The sequence below is a fragment of the Ovis aries genome, chromosome 20, assembly GCF_016772045.2.
Source record: "Ovis aries strain OAR_USU_Benz2616 breed Rambouillet chromosome 20, ARS-UI_Ramb_v3.0, whole genome shotgun sequence".
NCBI lineage: Eukaryota > Metazoa > Chordata > Mammalia > Artiodactyla > Bovidae > Ovis > Ovis aries.
Genome location: NC_056073.1, coordinates 23041169 through 23055139, shown reverse-complemented (window position 1 = coordinate 23055139; position 13971 = coordinate 23041169). Strand labels below are relative to the sequence as shown.

At 47.2% G+C, this 13971-nt stretch overlaps 1 protein-coding gene across 12 annotated transcripts in view; it reads right to left on the bottom strand.

Moving 5' to 3' along the window:
- TFAP2B (transcription factor AP-2 beta) overlaps nucleotides 1-12430 on the bottom strand; it is a 28854-nt gene extending 16424 nt beyond the window's left edge. For 4 of the 12 annotated variants that reach the window (XR_006057193.2, XM_027958616.3, XM_042236826.2 and 1 more), the window contains exons 1-2: nucleotides 7580-9556; nucleotides 2743-2803 (exon numbers count right to left, since the gene is read on the bottom strand). Coding sequence is in view for 11 of the 12 variants with exons in the window: in XM_027958616.3 (XP_027814417.1) it covers nucleotides 2743-2803; nucleotides 7580-8200 (682 nt within the window). In the remaining variant the exon portion in view is untranslated. Of the gene's footprint in view, nucleotides 1-2742; nucleotides 2804-7579; nucleotides 9557-12300 lie in introns of those variants that run through there. The other 8 variants (XM_015102745.4, XM_042236828.2, XM_027958617.3 and 5 more) reach the window with 6 other exon arrangements.
- Nucleotides 12431-13971: the final 1541 nt, after the last annotated feature.

Sequence of the window (13971 nt, the reverse complement as noted above, 5' to 3'; positions counted from 1 at the left end):
CTTAATGGGAGCTCTAATGGGGCAGCTAAGAGGAGAGGGGCCCCAGTCCCTGCCGATTGCATTAATAGCTCAAAGGGGGCCAATACAGAAAATTAGCCGTAAACGAGCTCTGGAGATCTTCAAATGAAAGAGCCATTTATCACGTTGGCTACCTTCACTCCACTCGTTTGCTCTCTCTACTGGGAACAACTCATTTCCTCTTAACTAAATTACTTCAGAAATGTCAGCTAAGCCCAGATAGAAAACATAACAAGAGAGCTAGCCTACAATCAATGGGGTGATATCAGCACGGGTGAAAAACTGGACAGGGTTAAATTTTAGGACGGAGACCTTGCATAATTAGAGAGACACGCGCGCGCACACGCACAGAGACATATATCCTTTATGTCTAAGTTTTCTCCCTTAAATACACACAGAGGCGGAGAAACCTAAACCTGGGCGGGTTGCTGACACTTTATTAATAAGGTAGACCTTTAGAAATCTCTCTAAAAGCCCATTAGAAAACAAATAAAGCAACCAGGTCCCTTGCCAGTTGTTGAAATTTAGAATATTTCGTCCAGGAAACGTTCTCACCTCCTCTTTTATGAAATTAATCTCTTCTTCATAAAGGTGGGGGAGGGGCAAAGACGGGAGACCAGAGGGCAGGGAAAGAGCTAATGAATCCATAACCTTATTTTAAGTGGTTCATAGTGATCTAGAAAAGTAAATCAACCATTTATTCCACTTTTGCCCATGGCTCTCTAAAGATAAAAATATATTAGGATCTTTCCGTCATGTAATAAAGCAAATACCTGAAATATTAAATAATGGACTTGACCTCACACTTCATATTCATACCACACTCCTTAAATCAATAGAACGACCGGGGTGCCACTTAGATGTGTTAGGCTGTGCATTTTTAAAACGGTTTGCGGGGGGCATGAAAAGTAGTCCATCTTTCCAAAACCAGAAACGGCCACGTTAGTCAATATTCTCCTTTTCTTATTCCTGGAGATCCTCATATATACATACATATTCACATTTCACTGACAAACATATCCAAGCCCTGAAACCAAAACATCCCACATCTAAGAATATTTTCAGCTCCATTTTGTTAGGCAAGTTAAGTTCCAAATATTTTTATTGGCCTATTAATAATATTTCTAATTGGTCATCAGTTGGGCCTGCCCCACCGCCAGCCCCGATGCTGTTTCAGACCCCATAGAGAACTCTGAGCTAAGGGATTCTAGCTTTCCATGAAAAGGGACAGAAACTAGAAAAGAAACCAAGAAAGCCAATGAAGAAGCGCCTCTCCTCCTCCCCTATATTAACCCCCACCCCCCCATCCCATCAACCAGCAATTAACCAGAAGAGAAGACCCAGGAGGGAATGGTGAAGTGAGCTGTCAGTGCAAAATCAAAACGCAAGCCCAAGTGTCCCAGCAAACCCAAACCCTGGCATTACAAATCCGAAACGATACTATCTAAGGAAGAGTCGGAGACATTTGGAGGAACACTTAAATACTTTTACCCCAAACCCTACTAGTCTTCTTCAGGATATTACATTCAAAAGCCAAATGGCAACATTTCAAGTACAGCCTCCCCTCACCACCTCCCACCTCTCAAAGTGACTTTTTCTGCTTTTCTAAGAACAGAAAATTGAACACACCTCATCTTGCTTGTAATCCTTACTTCACAACCCTCATACTCTACCGGCTTGACTCTGCATTACTTTTCAAACCATCCTTTCCCTTTTAATTGTTTTTGTGAATGTCATCTGGCTCAAATGAATCAGAAGTGACTGCAGCTAGGGACTGTTGACACCAAACAGAAGGACAGGCCTTCTCCAGCATCGATAAAAAAAGGGTTACAGTAGTTAAAATTGTAGCTCCAAATACCGGTTCTTGCGATAATTAAAGATTGCACTGTTTACACATTCAAGCTCCTAAATTTGTGGCATGTGAGTGACATTCGGGCCTTTTGGCAGCCACACTAATCGCCAGGCATTCTCTCAGTGACTGTCAGAGAAGAGGGGGAAAAATTAAGCAGCTGCAATACGCCCGAAATGAGTTATTGTAATTACATTTAATTAGTTTAATTAGTTAATTATTTTGCTTACAGCTGTACAAGAGACTGCAAACATTTGTTAATATCACATGCCCTTTACCAGTATGGGGTGATTCCACAGTCACACTAAATCATGAATGCATATGTAGGAAGATTGAGAAATGTTCAGAGGCCAGCTCAGTTTCTCAGGAAGAGCATATTTAGCGACACATTTGGCACAGTTAAAAAAAAAAATCTGAAGAAACAACTCGTAAAACACAGAGAACTGGGAACAAAATTACCACCCCAAAATACAAAAGCAAGGAGAGAAGGAGCTGCCCCAATGGCATAGGGTTTGGCTCAACAAACTCCAGTTATCAATGAAATAATTACCTCATATTTTTGAAAGCAGTGTTTCCCAACCATACATAATGGTAGTTCAATTATTTATGATGTATCTAGGACGGCTAGCAAATGTACTGTGAGAAAAATGGCAATGGTCTCTGTCTCTCTCATCAGGGTTTCTGCCTTCAGTCCCTACCCCCATCCCTTCCTCCCAACAGGCATTTTCATCCAGATAGCCACTGTCCTATGATTGTGAACAAACACTGGTGTCTTATAAAACAATGAAGTCCTTCAAAGTGAAAACGCATCATAAAGACATGAATGCACAGGAAAACTTTGCTTACTTTGGTGGGGGGCGGAGAAGAATCCATACCTTTTTTTATGACAGACTGGTCCAATAGATTCATGCCGCTGTTATTGGCATCTTCAACTGACTGTGAATATAAAAACATCACTATTCAAATCGACTGGATATTAAAGAATCGCACACATAAATCATGTCATTCCAAACTGGAGTTTCTGTTATTTCCATTTATATTAATTCACAAAGGGAGGTTTTATTATTATTATTATTACCTCCAAATGGACACAGAAATGAAATTCACCCAAATTATAAATTCTTCCAATGGAAGAAGAGGAAAGAAGAAACTGTAGAGGCATCTGGGATGCAGGATTGGTTTAGTGATTATATTAAACATAGATATTACATAGACACATAAACTTATATTATTCGCTCTTATGAATTGTGAAAATTTGGCAGCCGCTGAAAGATTTTCACCAATATTAGTCAGAGCGATGTCTGTTTTCTATGCTATCCCAGTGCATCTTAACCCCAGAGTCATTTTACAAATACATAATAGTTTACATTATAGGATTTTAATTAAAGTCTGAGCAATTTGGAATGGAATGCAAACAGCAACACATAGGAACACGTTTGCAGGCCGTCAGGACCGCACACCCACTGCAGTTCACACACATCTCAGTGCTGTGTGAGCTTCCTGCTGCAGGACAGTCCCTCCGAGGAACCTGACAATCTGCTCGCCCTGCCACTGCTGCTGCCCAGCAAGAAGCACACCTGTTAGGAAGGCAGTAACTACAGACACACACACACACACACACACACACACACACACAGAGGATCTCCCGGTGTGCAGCACCTGGGTCATGGCAAAGAACAGTCACCTTCCTTGCCAGTTGCATTCCAGAGAAGGAAAATTTCAACCCTAGATGTTGGCTGCACTTCAGAGGGGAAATGGCTGTTAGAATGATATTCTTGCTGTCAGGATGCACTAGGCTTCTAGCTGTGCACCCCAGGGCATCCAAAAGTAGTGGATTCCCACCCTCTACTCCCTGGTGAAAATCAGTCTTAGCCTTTCCTGCAATGTCCAGCCGCTTTCCTTGATCCTTACAAACCTAAGCTTGGACCAATCTGTCACCCTCTCTACAGAGCAGTAAAAAGCAAAGGGCTTGAGAGGGAGGTTGTGTTTAGACAGCACCTCCCACCCACTCAAGCTGCATCCCCAGACAGGGTGTGTGTTCATCACAAGGAAGAGATTGTCTACCCCAAACAAGCAGCACATTAGAAACGAGATGATCTAATCACGGAGGGGCATGTTAATTTGTTTCTTTTCGTTTTTAATAGCCACTCCTCTGTTCTCAGAAAGATGAGGAAAATTGTTATTCCCCATAAGAACCATTTTCCATGTTGCAACATGCCATCTCCATCTTAAAGAAATAGTAAAAAGAAAAAGCTTAAAAAAAAAATGCTTCATGTAACTTGTTCGGAACTCCCAGGAGACCCCACCATGCACACCGGGCGCGCACACACAAGATTCACGCCTTCCTGTGCTCACGTGTCTGCAGTGGCGACGTGTCCACGCAGGACAGAAATATTCGCCTGTGTCTGTGGACGGGCAGACCCGCGATCTTACGGGCCGGGACCGTGCGCCCCCACACCTCACCCTCACGTCGGTACGTAAATATGTATATACGCCTCATCAGCGACGTGGGGTAGTTGTGGTAGTTAATGAGAAGGCTCTTGTCTGATTTTCTATCTAATTACGGCCGCCTGCTGGGTTTTTGTACAGGATATTCACGCAGCATGCTGGCGCTTAATCGTCACAGGGAGGATCGTAAAGATTTAATTAGGACTGCATGCGGAAGCTCGGAAAAACAACTCAGACTCGTAATTACTAGACTTCTTTAGTTAAAAGTGATACCAGGGGTTGCTTTAAGACAGTAGGGTGTGTTTGAGTGTGTGTGTGTGTGTCTGTGTGTGTGTGTGTGTGTGTAGGGGCTTTGACTTAACATCCTCATATGTTTACACTCAGGTAGGAGAGGTGATGAGAGGTTAGAGAGTAAAGACCAGAAGAAGGAAAGAGGTGTTCACAGCAACTGAACAAACTCCAAACTAAGTATCATCTCCAGCTCTCTTTCTTTCTGATGCTGTTTTTCTGAGTTTTTAACACTGTCCCCACTCTCTGCGTGCCTGCCCGTGCGCGGGCGCATGCACACACACACACACACACACACACACACACAATGGGTGAAATGTAGCATACCAGAACCCAAACAGTGATTTGCTGGTTTAATAGCCCCTGTGAATAAATTGAAATAGAAATTGACAGGGTTTTATAGTTTCATTTAAAAAATATTAGAAGCATTTGGTTAATTAGCTCCTCTCCTTTGCTTCTCTCACGATCGGGGCGATGGCCCCGCGTGTGTGTCTGGGTCACACAACATCTTGCCCCGACCCTGGGCCAGGTGAGGACCCTTGGCTGTGAGGCCACTCCCCCCTCCTTGGCCTGGCAGCTCCCTGGTATCTGCCGGATCGCAGCTGGGTTGACATAGGTCCCGGACACACACTAGGCCCCTGAGATGGGACAAGTGACTGGGGTTCAGGCTGAGGCACCTCTGGTCCCTTTTTACAGATGGGGGGCGGGGCGCAGCCCACCCATACCGCAGAGGCAGGAAATGGGAAACGCGGAAACTGCCAGCCGCTCCTGCCACATAGTCCCCTGAACTCCTGATCCCTAACTCAGAAGCAGAGCCTCTGGGATGGAACAGAGGAGGCGCAGCCTCTGGATTCAGGGGTCTCATCTTTGGTCCATCTCCTCCCGTGTCTTTCTTTGTCACCTGCCCCGTGTCTTGTCAAGCACACCCGGCGTCAGGAGGCCTGTCATCGCGTGGGAGACAGAGATCCTCCCTTTCTCCTGGGAAGGCTCGGGGTGAATTCCTCCTGACCTCTGACACCGAGGGTCGACCCTGAGAAAGTCTCCCGGGCCTCCCCACCTCACCAGGGGACCTGCTGAGATGCTTCCGGGGGAGGGACGGGGAGAGATGGGGTGGGCGGGGAGCAGCCAGGGTCCTAGGCCTGCGCTTTCTCTGCTCTGGGCTCTCTCCACCTCCCGGGTCTCAGCTCCAGCCGCAACTTCGACAAGGGTATTCTCCCAAACACACACCAACCTGACCTGTTTTTTTCTTGCCTCTTGCATCTGACCAAACCCTCCAAAGTTCTCACAATTCTATCTTTAAAATACAACAAAATGACTAAAAGCAAAGAAATCTGTTCCCTCTTTGGGTGCAGTCTCTGGGTTTAGTAGCCTGACCACCCCGCCTGCAGAGTGGTAGTGACACAGCCAATGTAGCGTTGCCAACAGCAATGCTGATGAGTTGATCCACTTTCATTATCTAGCACTTTGAACCATACCCACAAAGGTTAATTTAAAAACTTTCCCCCCAGACAAGTATTACCCCAATGCATTAAAACACATACACACACACACACACACACACACACACACACACTATTGAATATTTCCTTTCTCATATGATATTCTGAAATGAGCAATACCTCCAAGACAGAAACAGTTAAACTTGGTTAAATCAACAAAACTACCACTTATGACTATGGGTAATCCAGCCACAACTCAGGTGATTCCATTATTTCTGGAAATACTAAATAACTAAATTTCCCTTAAATCAGTAAACCATCACAGACGAGACACAGACAGCATTTAATGCTATCACCACATTTTAACTATTCAAAATACATTTTCTTCAGCAAGGTAAAGAGAAGGGACTGATGCACCCTTTCTCTTTCCCATTTCATGTCCCTTAGCTTTAGAGGTATGTCTATAATGGTGTGTAATACAGACAGCCATGCCAATGAGATTGAAGAATCACTTGAAAACCTTTCAACCATATTTATCTTTTCTAGAGACTATTTAAAGAGCAAAAGGAGATCTGCTCGGAATCACCTAGTTTTCAGAAATCATTTCTTTGATGTTTCTTTGTTTAATTTAACAAAGTATTCTCCACCAAATCAGGCTCCATTGTGTAGGTTGCAGATGGGATAGTGATGGGATGGGGGTGTGTTTGGAGCCTTTTGTTTTAAGAAACAAACATGTGATGCCTCTTCAACTGGTGACACTGGGGAAAGGAGGGTACTAGCAGAAAGAAGGACTGTGGAAGGACGTGGAGAATGTTGTTCCACTGCCGTTTCATGGTCCAAAAGGGGGCAAAAAACCTCCAAAATTGTATGTGTCCTCATGAACCCCCAAACAGAATTATGACTTTCTGGGTCTCTCCCCATAAATCTTCCATTGCTCAGATGCTGCCTCTGGAGCTCAATTCTCTTGGAAAAGGGTTCTACAGCTTATGGGACTTTCAAAGTAAGACCTGGCTTGGACAAAATAACACGTTTTTCTTCCAGTGTGCATTGTCATGCCTAACAGAGTCTTTGCAAATTGAGCAAGAACCTCTGTAGAGGTCCCTGCACCTCCCTGCTGCAGCTCCAGCCTCCAGGCAGCCAGGATTCCACCTGCCACGTCAGGGGGCCAGACCCAGGGGTATAGGTTGCGAGGGCACCCGGCCTGGTTACACAAAGCCAAGAGAACAGGAAGGAGTCCCCTAGCTAAGGCAAGACAAAAACACCTAGCTTTGACTCTGATGATCCCAAACTAGCAAAACACATGCACACTTTTCTCCTTCATTCTTTCATTTCTCACACGTCTAGCTTTCATCACTGAAACCCCAGAAAATGCCACTAGAGTCACACAGGTAATACACAGTTACACACATCGAGTCCAGCTGCCCCTATACAAACTACCTTCCCCTCCACCCCTCCAAAAGACAGAGCTGTCCCTCCCCACCCGTCCCCCATCCCTGGGCATTTGTTACTTGTTTATTGTTTGCTTGTGTGCCATTACCTGGACGTCCTCCATGCCGGGATGGCCGAGGCCGTGCAGCGAGAGGCTGTCCCCCATGCCCGCGTCAAGGCCGTGGTGTGCCGAGTGCAGGAGCACGTCGGGCCGGCGGACCGAGTGGTAGTCCCTCCGGGGGTCGAGGCCCGAGAGCTGGGGCAAGGCGGCCCGAGGCTGGGGCAGGAGAGAACCGGCTTCTGAACCCACTTCTTGCCGCTGCCGTTGCCCCCAGGGATGCTGCTGGGGCTGGTGGAGGGGGTTCAGGGAGTAGGGGTCGTTGACGTGGGAGTAGGGGTCCTGGCTCTGGTGATAGGGAAGCGGCTGGTAGGGGGGCGGGAAGTAGGGCGGCTGGAAATCTGACGACGGGGTGTGCGACAGCGGCGGGGCGCTGGAGTAAGGTCCTTGGGACACCGAGCCCAGCTGGGAGAGCCGCGAGCTGTGGCTCGGGACGCCATCGTGCCGGTCCTGGGAGCGGAGAGGAGAGAGAGAGAGAGAAGGGGAAGGAAAAAACAAAAAACAAAAAAACACAAGCGACAGATGGAGAAACCCGGCTTGGGCATCTTCTTCCCAGGACAGGGGAAACGAGAGTCTGAAACTTAGCCTCCCAAGCTGACTCAGAGGGTACATGATTTCAGCAATTCCAAACGCGAGGCTTTAGGGGAACATGGGGGCGACTCACCCACTGAACCAACATCTAAGCCTTCTGTTGTTGGGGTGCAAAGCTGGCAAAAGGGATGAGAGTAAAGTAACAATGTGTATGGGGGAGGGGGGGAATGATCAATTCCCTAATGAAAAATACAGGAGTCTAACACACAGTATTTGTTCTTCTGGGTGTTTTACACTGTTTTTCTAACTCGTCCAGAGGTCCAGAGCATAACAAATAAAACTTCCTACTATTTTCTGTGCTGCTCCTCTCGTTCAAAAGCAAATCCTGCCTTTCTGGCAACCCAGCCCGCTGGCCAGGAGTTCCCCAACACCACCTGGTCATTCCAGGACACCCAGGAATCTGCCTGATCTGAGTTTCCAGTCACCCCTTCCTCCCCAAGAGGAATTAAATAATTTATGTAGTGTTGGGTTGAAATGGATCTCATTCAAAAGTCATATCCTGAGTCCGTCTTAAATTAAGTTGAACTGTGGTTCAAAGGAGTTCTTTCTAAGATTGCTTTTCAATATCTAATATTGTCCCTACTTCAGGGTGTGAAGATGAAAGACCTGGGGTTGGGAGGGGCGGGGGAAACCAAAAAATAAAAACAAAAGGCCTAGACAACTTAGTGTTGGTCCTAAGTGGACTGCTGAACTCAGTGAAAGGGGTAGGTGTGTGTGAGTGTGTGTTTCTCCCTCTCCTCTCTGAAAATGCCATGGTAAAGTCCCCATGGTTCTTTCTGGAGAAATAGTCACCTAAATTTCCCAACTGCAATGGCAAATAAAAAGTTTTTCTGTTCGGCCTCCCCCTACTCCCCAGCTGACTCATGGAGCTCAGACGAACACACAATGCAGAGAAGCAGCTGCAGCCTCGTCCAATTATGGTGCTAAATTACCAAGCCAAAGGCGCTCGAAGGAAGACAGAGACAAGAGAGAGTGAGACGCACACACAAGAGACAGAGAGACAGTGAGAGGAGAGAGCATGCAATTCTGGTACAACGTGAATCCAGACTCACCATGGATGAATAGGTGTGGACTAACATCTGGAAAAAAAAGCCTGGTTACTGCTCAAAATCAAACAATGATTAAAAAAAAAAAATCAAGGAGTCCAGCAGAGAAACGAGCTGGACACAGGAGCCGAGCTTGAGGTGTTTCCAGGACAAGCCATCAAAAAAAAAAAAAAAATCCCCCCCCCACCCCCAAACGAGATTGGCGACGCCTGTCACACACAGACAGAGCTGTTCATCGGCCTCTTGCTTGTCTTTTTGGCCTTTTTTCTTCTGCGCTTCTTCGGGGCTCCAGGAGCAGTCCTCTTCCGCCCGAAGCTGGGCTCAGACTGCTCGGGCGCCCCTTCCTCCCTCCGCTTGCCTACACCGCCTCATAATAATTGATATTCATGACTATTAATATTACACGAGTACTTTAAAGGGAGAATGGAGGACAAATGGAGCGTGAAGCAGCAGCGGGCGCAGAGCTCCCCTACTATTGTAAATGACGTTCATTCAGTGGAGAATTACTAGATGTAATCAGACGAGGGGGCTGGCAAAGGCAGACCGGGGGTAAAAGTTTAGCAGGAAAGAGGCAGAACTTCAATTAACTGAGCCGGGGACGCGCGTAAAGCAGCCCCTGCTCCCCTGGACCAGACGGTGAAGAGGAGAGCATCCTTGGGGTCTTGTGCTGAACCGTAGGTGTCTAGGTTCCTGGAGAGGGACTTTCCTAATGGGAAGAACTGATCGCCCTAGGTGCTTGGCGTGCAGATTAGAAAACAAAATAAAAAGGCGTTGCCTCCCCCTTTGGAGGGGAGAGCAAAGGAACCGGTGGGCCCGGCTGTTTACAGTGACGTTTACAGACTTTCACAGTATACTGGAGATGATGCTTATTTATTAAAGGACAGAGGCGAGAATGGGGGGCTTTCCATCCCTTGTGTAGCCTTTCCCTCGTTAGTGCTCCTGCAGTCTGATTTTTTAAACTTCAATTTAAAATATATGCAATCAATCTTCAAGTACACTAAAGTTATCCTTTCCAGGCAAAGCCAGGGGCAACAGAAAACCTTTTTGGATGTTTCAGGAACCCGTTCAACTGGCCTGACTGCCATTTCTGTTAAAGTTCAACCCTCCTCCCGACTTAAATAGCCTCCTTCCACCGGCTTCGCGTTCTCTTATATTTTTTTGAGCAGAAAAATTAGGCAGATAGGAGTACCTGCAGTATCTCTTGTCTCTCTCCGTCGGTCTCTTCTCTCTCCCACCCTCTTTATTCTCCCCTCTTTCCCCCTTCCACTCCACCCCTCCCTCTTCCTCCCTCCTCCCTCCCATTTAGCTAGTCTACTTTTGGACTCTTAGAACGAGTTTTATCCTGCTTACTTTTCGGAACCCAGTGAAGCCCCTCTGTATACCCGGAGCTATTTACACCGTAGTCCCGTCCCAGCCAGCGCCAAGCCCACTTTAGGCGCTCACATTCTTTAGGACTGTTCTAGCGCCTTCGACTGACCATTATCCCGGCTGTTAAAGAAAGAAAAGGAGGCCGAACCGAAACAAACCCCACCAGGCGGAGGCGCGGCTCTCTCGTTACAGTCAATACACAACCACAAAGAGGAAAGGAAAGCCCCAAGTCATCACTGCGCAGAAAGACGAATCTCCTCTCTCCCTCTCTCACACGCACACAGACACACACACACACACCCCAAAATCAAGATTCGGGGCTGGGCAGAGCTGGGAGATTCCTGGCGCGGCCGCCGGGCGCTGCCTCTGAAACTCCACCCGTGGCAGTAAGGCTCGCGCCGGCTCCTCGGAGCCGCGGTCTGGGTCGCGGCGCTGGGCCGGCGGAGTCGGGAGGAGCCCACTCCCAGGGTCCGCAGGGCGGCTCCCCGTCCGGCTTTCTGGGATCGCCCCGGAGCGGGCGGGGTGGCGTGTCCCTCGCGGGGAGGGGATCCTCTGCGTTCCACCGCGACCGCTTCGTCCGACCCAGCGCTTCCCGCGCTGATCGCCCGAGCCTTGGCTTCTCAACCTCCCCTCTCCGACTCCCTCCCGATCTCCAGCCACCGCCCGCTCGCCGGCTTCCACCTCCCCCTTCCCCAATTCCTCTGCCCCTTTCCTTTCACCTTCCTCCAAGCTTTTCTTTCTCGCTTCCCTCTCTCGACGTCTCCTCGGAATCTTCGCTTTCCCTTTCCCCCCCAGCCCCCTAATTCGGGGGCTCCCCGGCTGGTGCGCTCGGAGCGAAGTTCCGCGGGCCTGGGCCGCTGCCCCCGCTCCTTCCGGCCGCCCGTCCCGCGCGCAGCCCCACCGCCCCGCCGCTCCGTCGGCGCCCGAGACCCGAGCGCACGGCCCGCGCGCCCGGCCCCAAGGAGGCAGACGCCCGCCGGGCTGCAGACAGCATCTCCATCCGAGGGGGAGTCCCCTTGGCCTCAGCGCTAACGAACCGTGCGCACTCAACCCGGGGAGAAAATTTCGTTAAAAATGCGAAGACATGGGGCCGTTTGTACGCCCCGAGTCTCAAAGAAGAGAAACATGAAAGAAAAAAAGAAAATTAAAAAAATTGTCTGCTACGGCTCCTTGGCTTGCGCTCTCTCTACATCCATCTATCCGTCTGTCCGTTGACCACCCTCTTTCTAATTTTTCGTGCGCTACTTGGATCCGTTTGTTATCGATCTCAAAATTTTTATTAAAAATAAAAATTCAAAGCCCGAGTCTGTTGCGAAGGAGGCTTGAAAGTCTACTTCTCTCCCACACTCAAAACGAGGAGCCTCTGCCTTTATTGGTCTCTATTTTCTCTGCCCACATTCACTAGCACCCGTTCCTCATCAGATCCTGAAGGAAGTGGGGGGGGGGGCGAGGAAAAGGGAAAGAAAAATAAAATACCAAAAATCAGAGAAATCTCCTAGGTTAAAGTAGTCAGATTTCCACCTTAAAGTCCCTTTTCAGAATGTCGAAGTCTCCCCAAGCCAGCTTTTCGAAAAGTTAGAGAAAGCTGAGAAAACCGGCCGGAAATCTACAAGCAAATAGCTTAAAAATATAGATGAGTTGCAGTGTCAAGAAGCTCAAATTCTCTATCTGCAAAGCTCTAAGATGCATCTGGGGGTGTCGGCTCACCTCATAGATATCTTCGTACTTGACATTCTCCACGAGCTTCCAGAGCATGATGGCAGCCTGGTCTCTAGGAGGTGAGTGCATTCATGTGAGGAGCAGATGTCTGGCTTCTCAGGACTCCGCTGTCTGTAATGATCCATCTATAATTGGAAATGGGGGATACACACCAAATCCGACGCTCCTCTCCCATCGCAACTTATATCTGTTGTCTCAAACAATAGGCTGGAGAAGTAAGCCACAGCTGAGAGAAAAACATGATCACACACACTGGAGTTAGATGCAACCCACAGACATATATATTCTAAAAAATCATAAACACGTATTTACACCCAGACACCCACATTTAGTTATATAAGCACCCCTGGGTCACGAAGAGTCTACAGACTCTAAACATGCATTTAAAGGAAAGAGCGAGTTGGTCAGCATGATTAATATAAATATACACATTTTAAAACCTCTATATTGAAAATGATGAATCATTGTACCCACTGATTTAAAATCTTTACAATTCATTTGGGGAAACCAGGGTGCCCACAGTTCCCCCATTTTCTTATGTAGATTTTAAAAGGGGACCATTACTGAGATTTTCAAATACAAAAGCTCCTGTTCTTGTTTGTTCAGCAGGAGGCTTTTGAAAGCTGGATTTGGGGATTTTAAGGGTGATCTCTCTGTGTTGATGGCTACACAACTTTTTTTTTTCTTTTCTTCACTGTACCTTAGTCACTGTAGAACAAAAAAGCCGGCTCACCACAATGACCATTTCTTATATTTTCCTAGTCATTCTGCCCAACACATTTAAAAACTTAAATACTGTATAACCACCTAAGTCTGTCCTACTCATCCTTTACGGGTTGTTTGTATTTTCAACGGATTCCATGTGCCATTCTTTCTTTGGCTGAAGTCTCCATTTTATGAAGTTTGTTTGTTTTTTTTTTTTCAGATGTCGGAAGCAACATAGGTGTACAATCACGCAATGTTATTTTCAAGCCTTCTTTGCAGAGGGATGGGATATTTTATATCTGCATTTGTTGTCTATAACTTTTAAGTGGTTTTAATCACGGAGAATCAAGAAATGGTCACCTGAACCTTTGGAAGGTTTAAGCAGAATGTTTTTCAAGAAGATACTGAAAAATACTTTAAGAAATGTGGGGGTTTGTTCGTTTGAGTGTATTTTTTCTTGGTAAGGTGATTTGTATACTTTTTTTTTTTTTAAGAAAAACATAAACATCAACAGGAACAAAGTTAACCGAACCTCGAAAATGGGCGCCCTTTAAGACACAGGGTTTCCGAATTTCACCGAAGCGAAAGCTCACCTCCTTGCCCCCTTCCCCACCCCCTCTATTTTTCTACTACCGTCCAGGGTGCGGAAGGATTCCCACTGCCAGAAGGGAAGTCCAGTGGAGGCTCTCTGCCCCTGGGGCAGAAAATAAATGACAGGAGGGAATGAGGAGGGACCAGGGCAATTTGGGGTGGAAGTTATTAAACCTGATAAGAGTGAATCTGCAAAGGGCGATTGTCTCTAAACCTCTGGACTGCCAAGCGCTGCCTTGCGCTCGGAGGAGAGGGCTCCGGACAATCGCGGTGGATATCGATTCGATCAAAACCGGGGAGACGCTTCATATCGTGCAGAATGAACAAGTCTGCAGATTTTTAATTTATTTTTTAAAAAGAGAA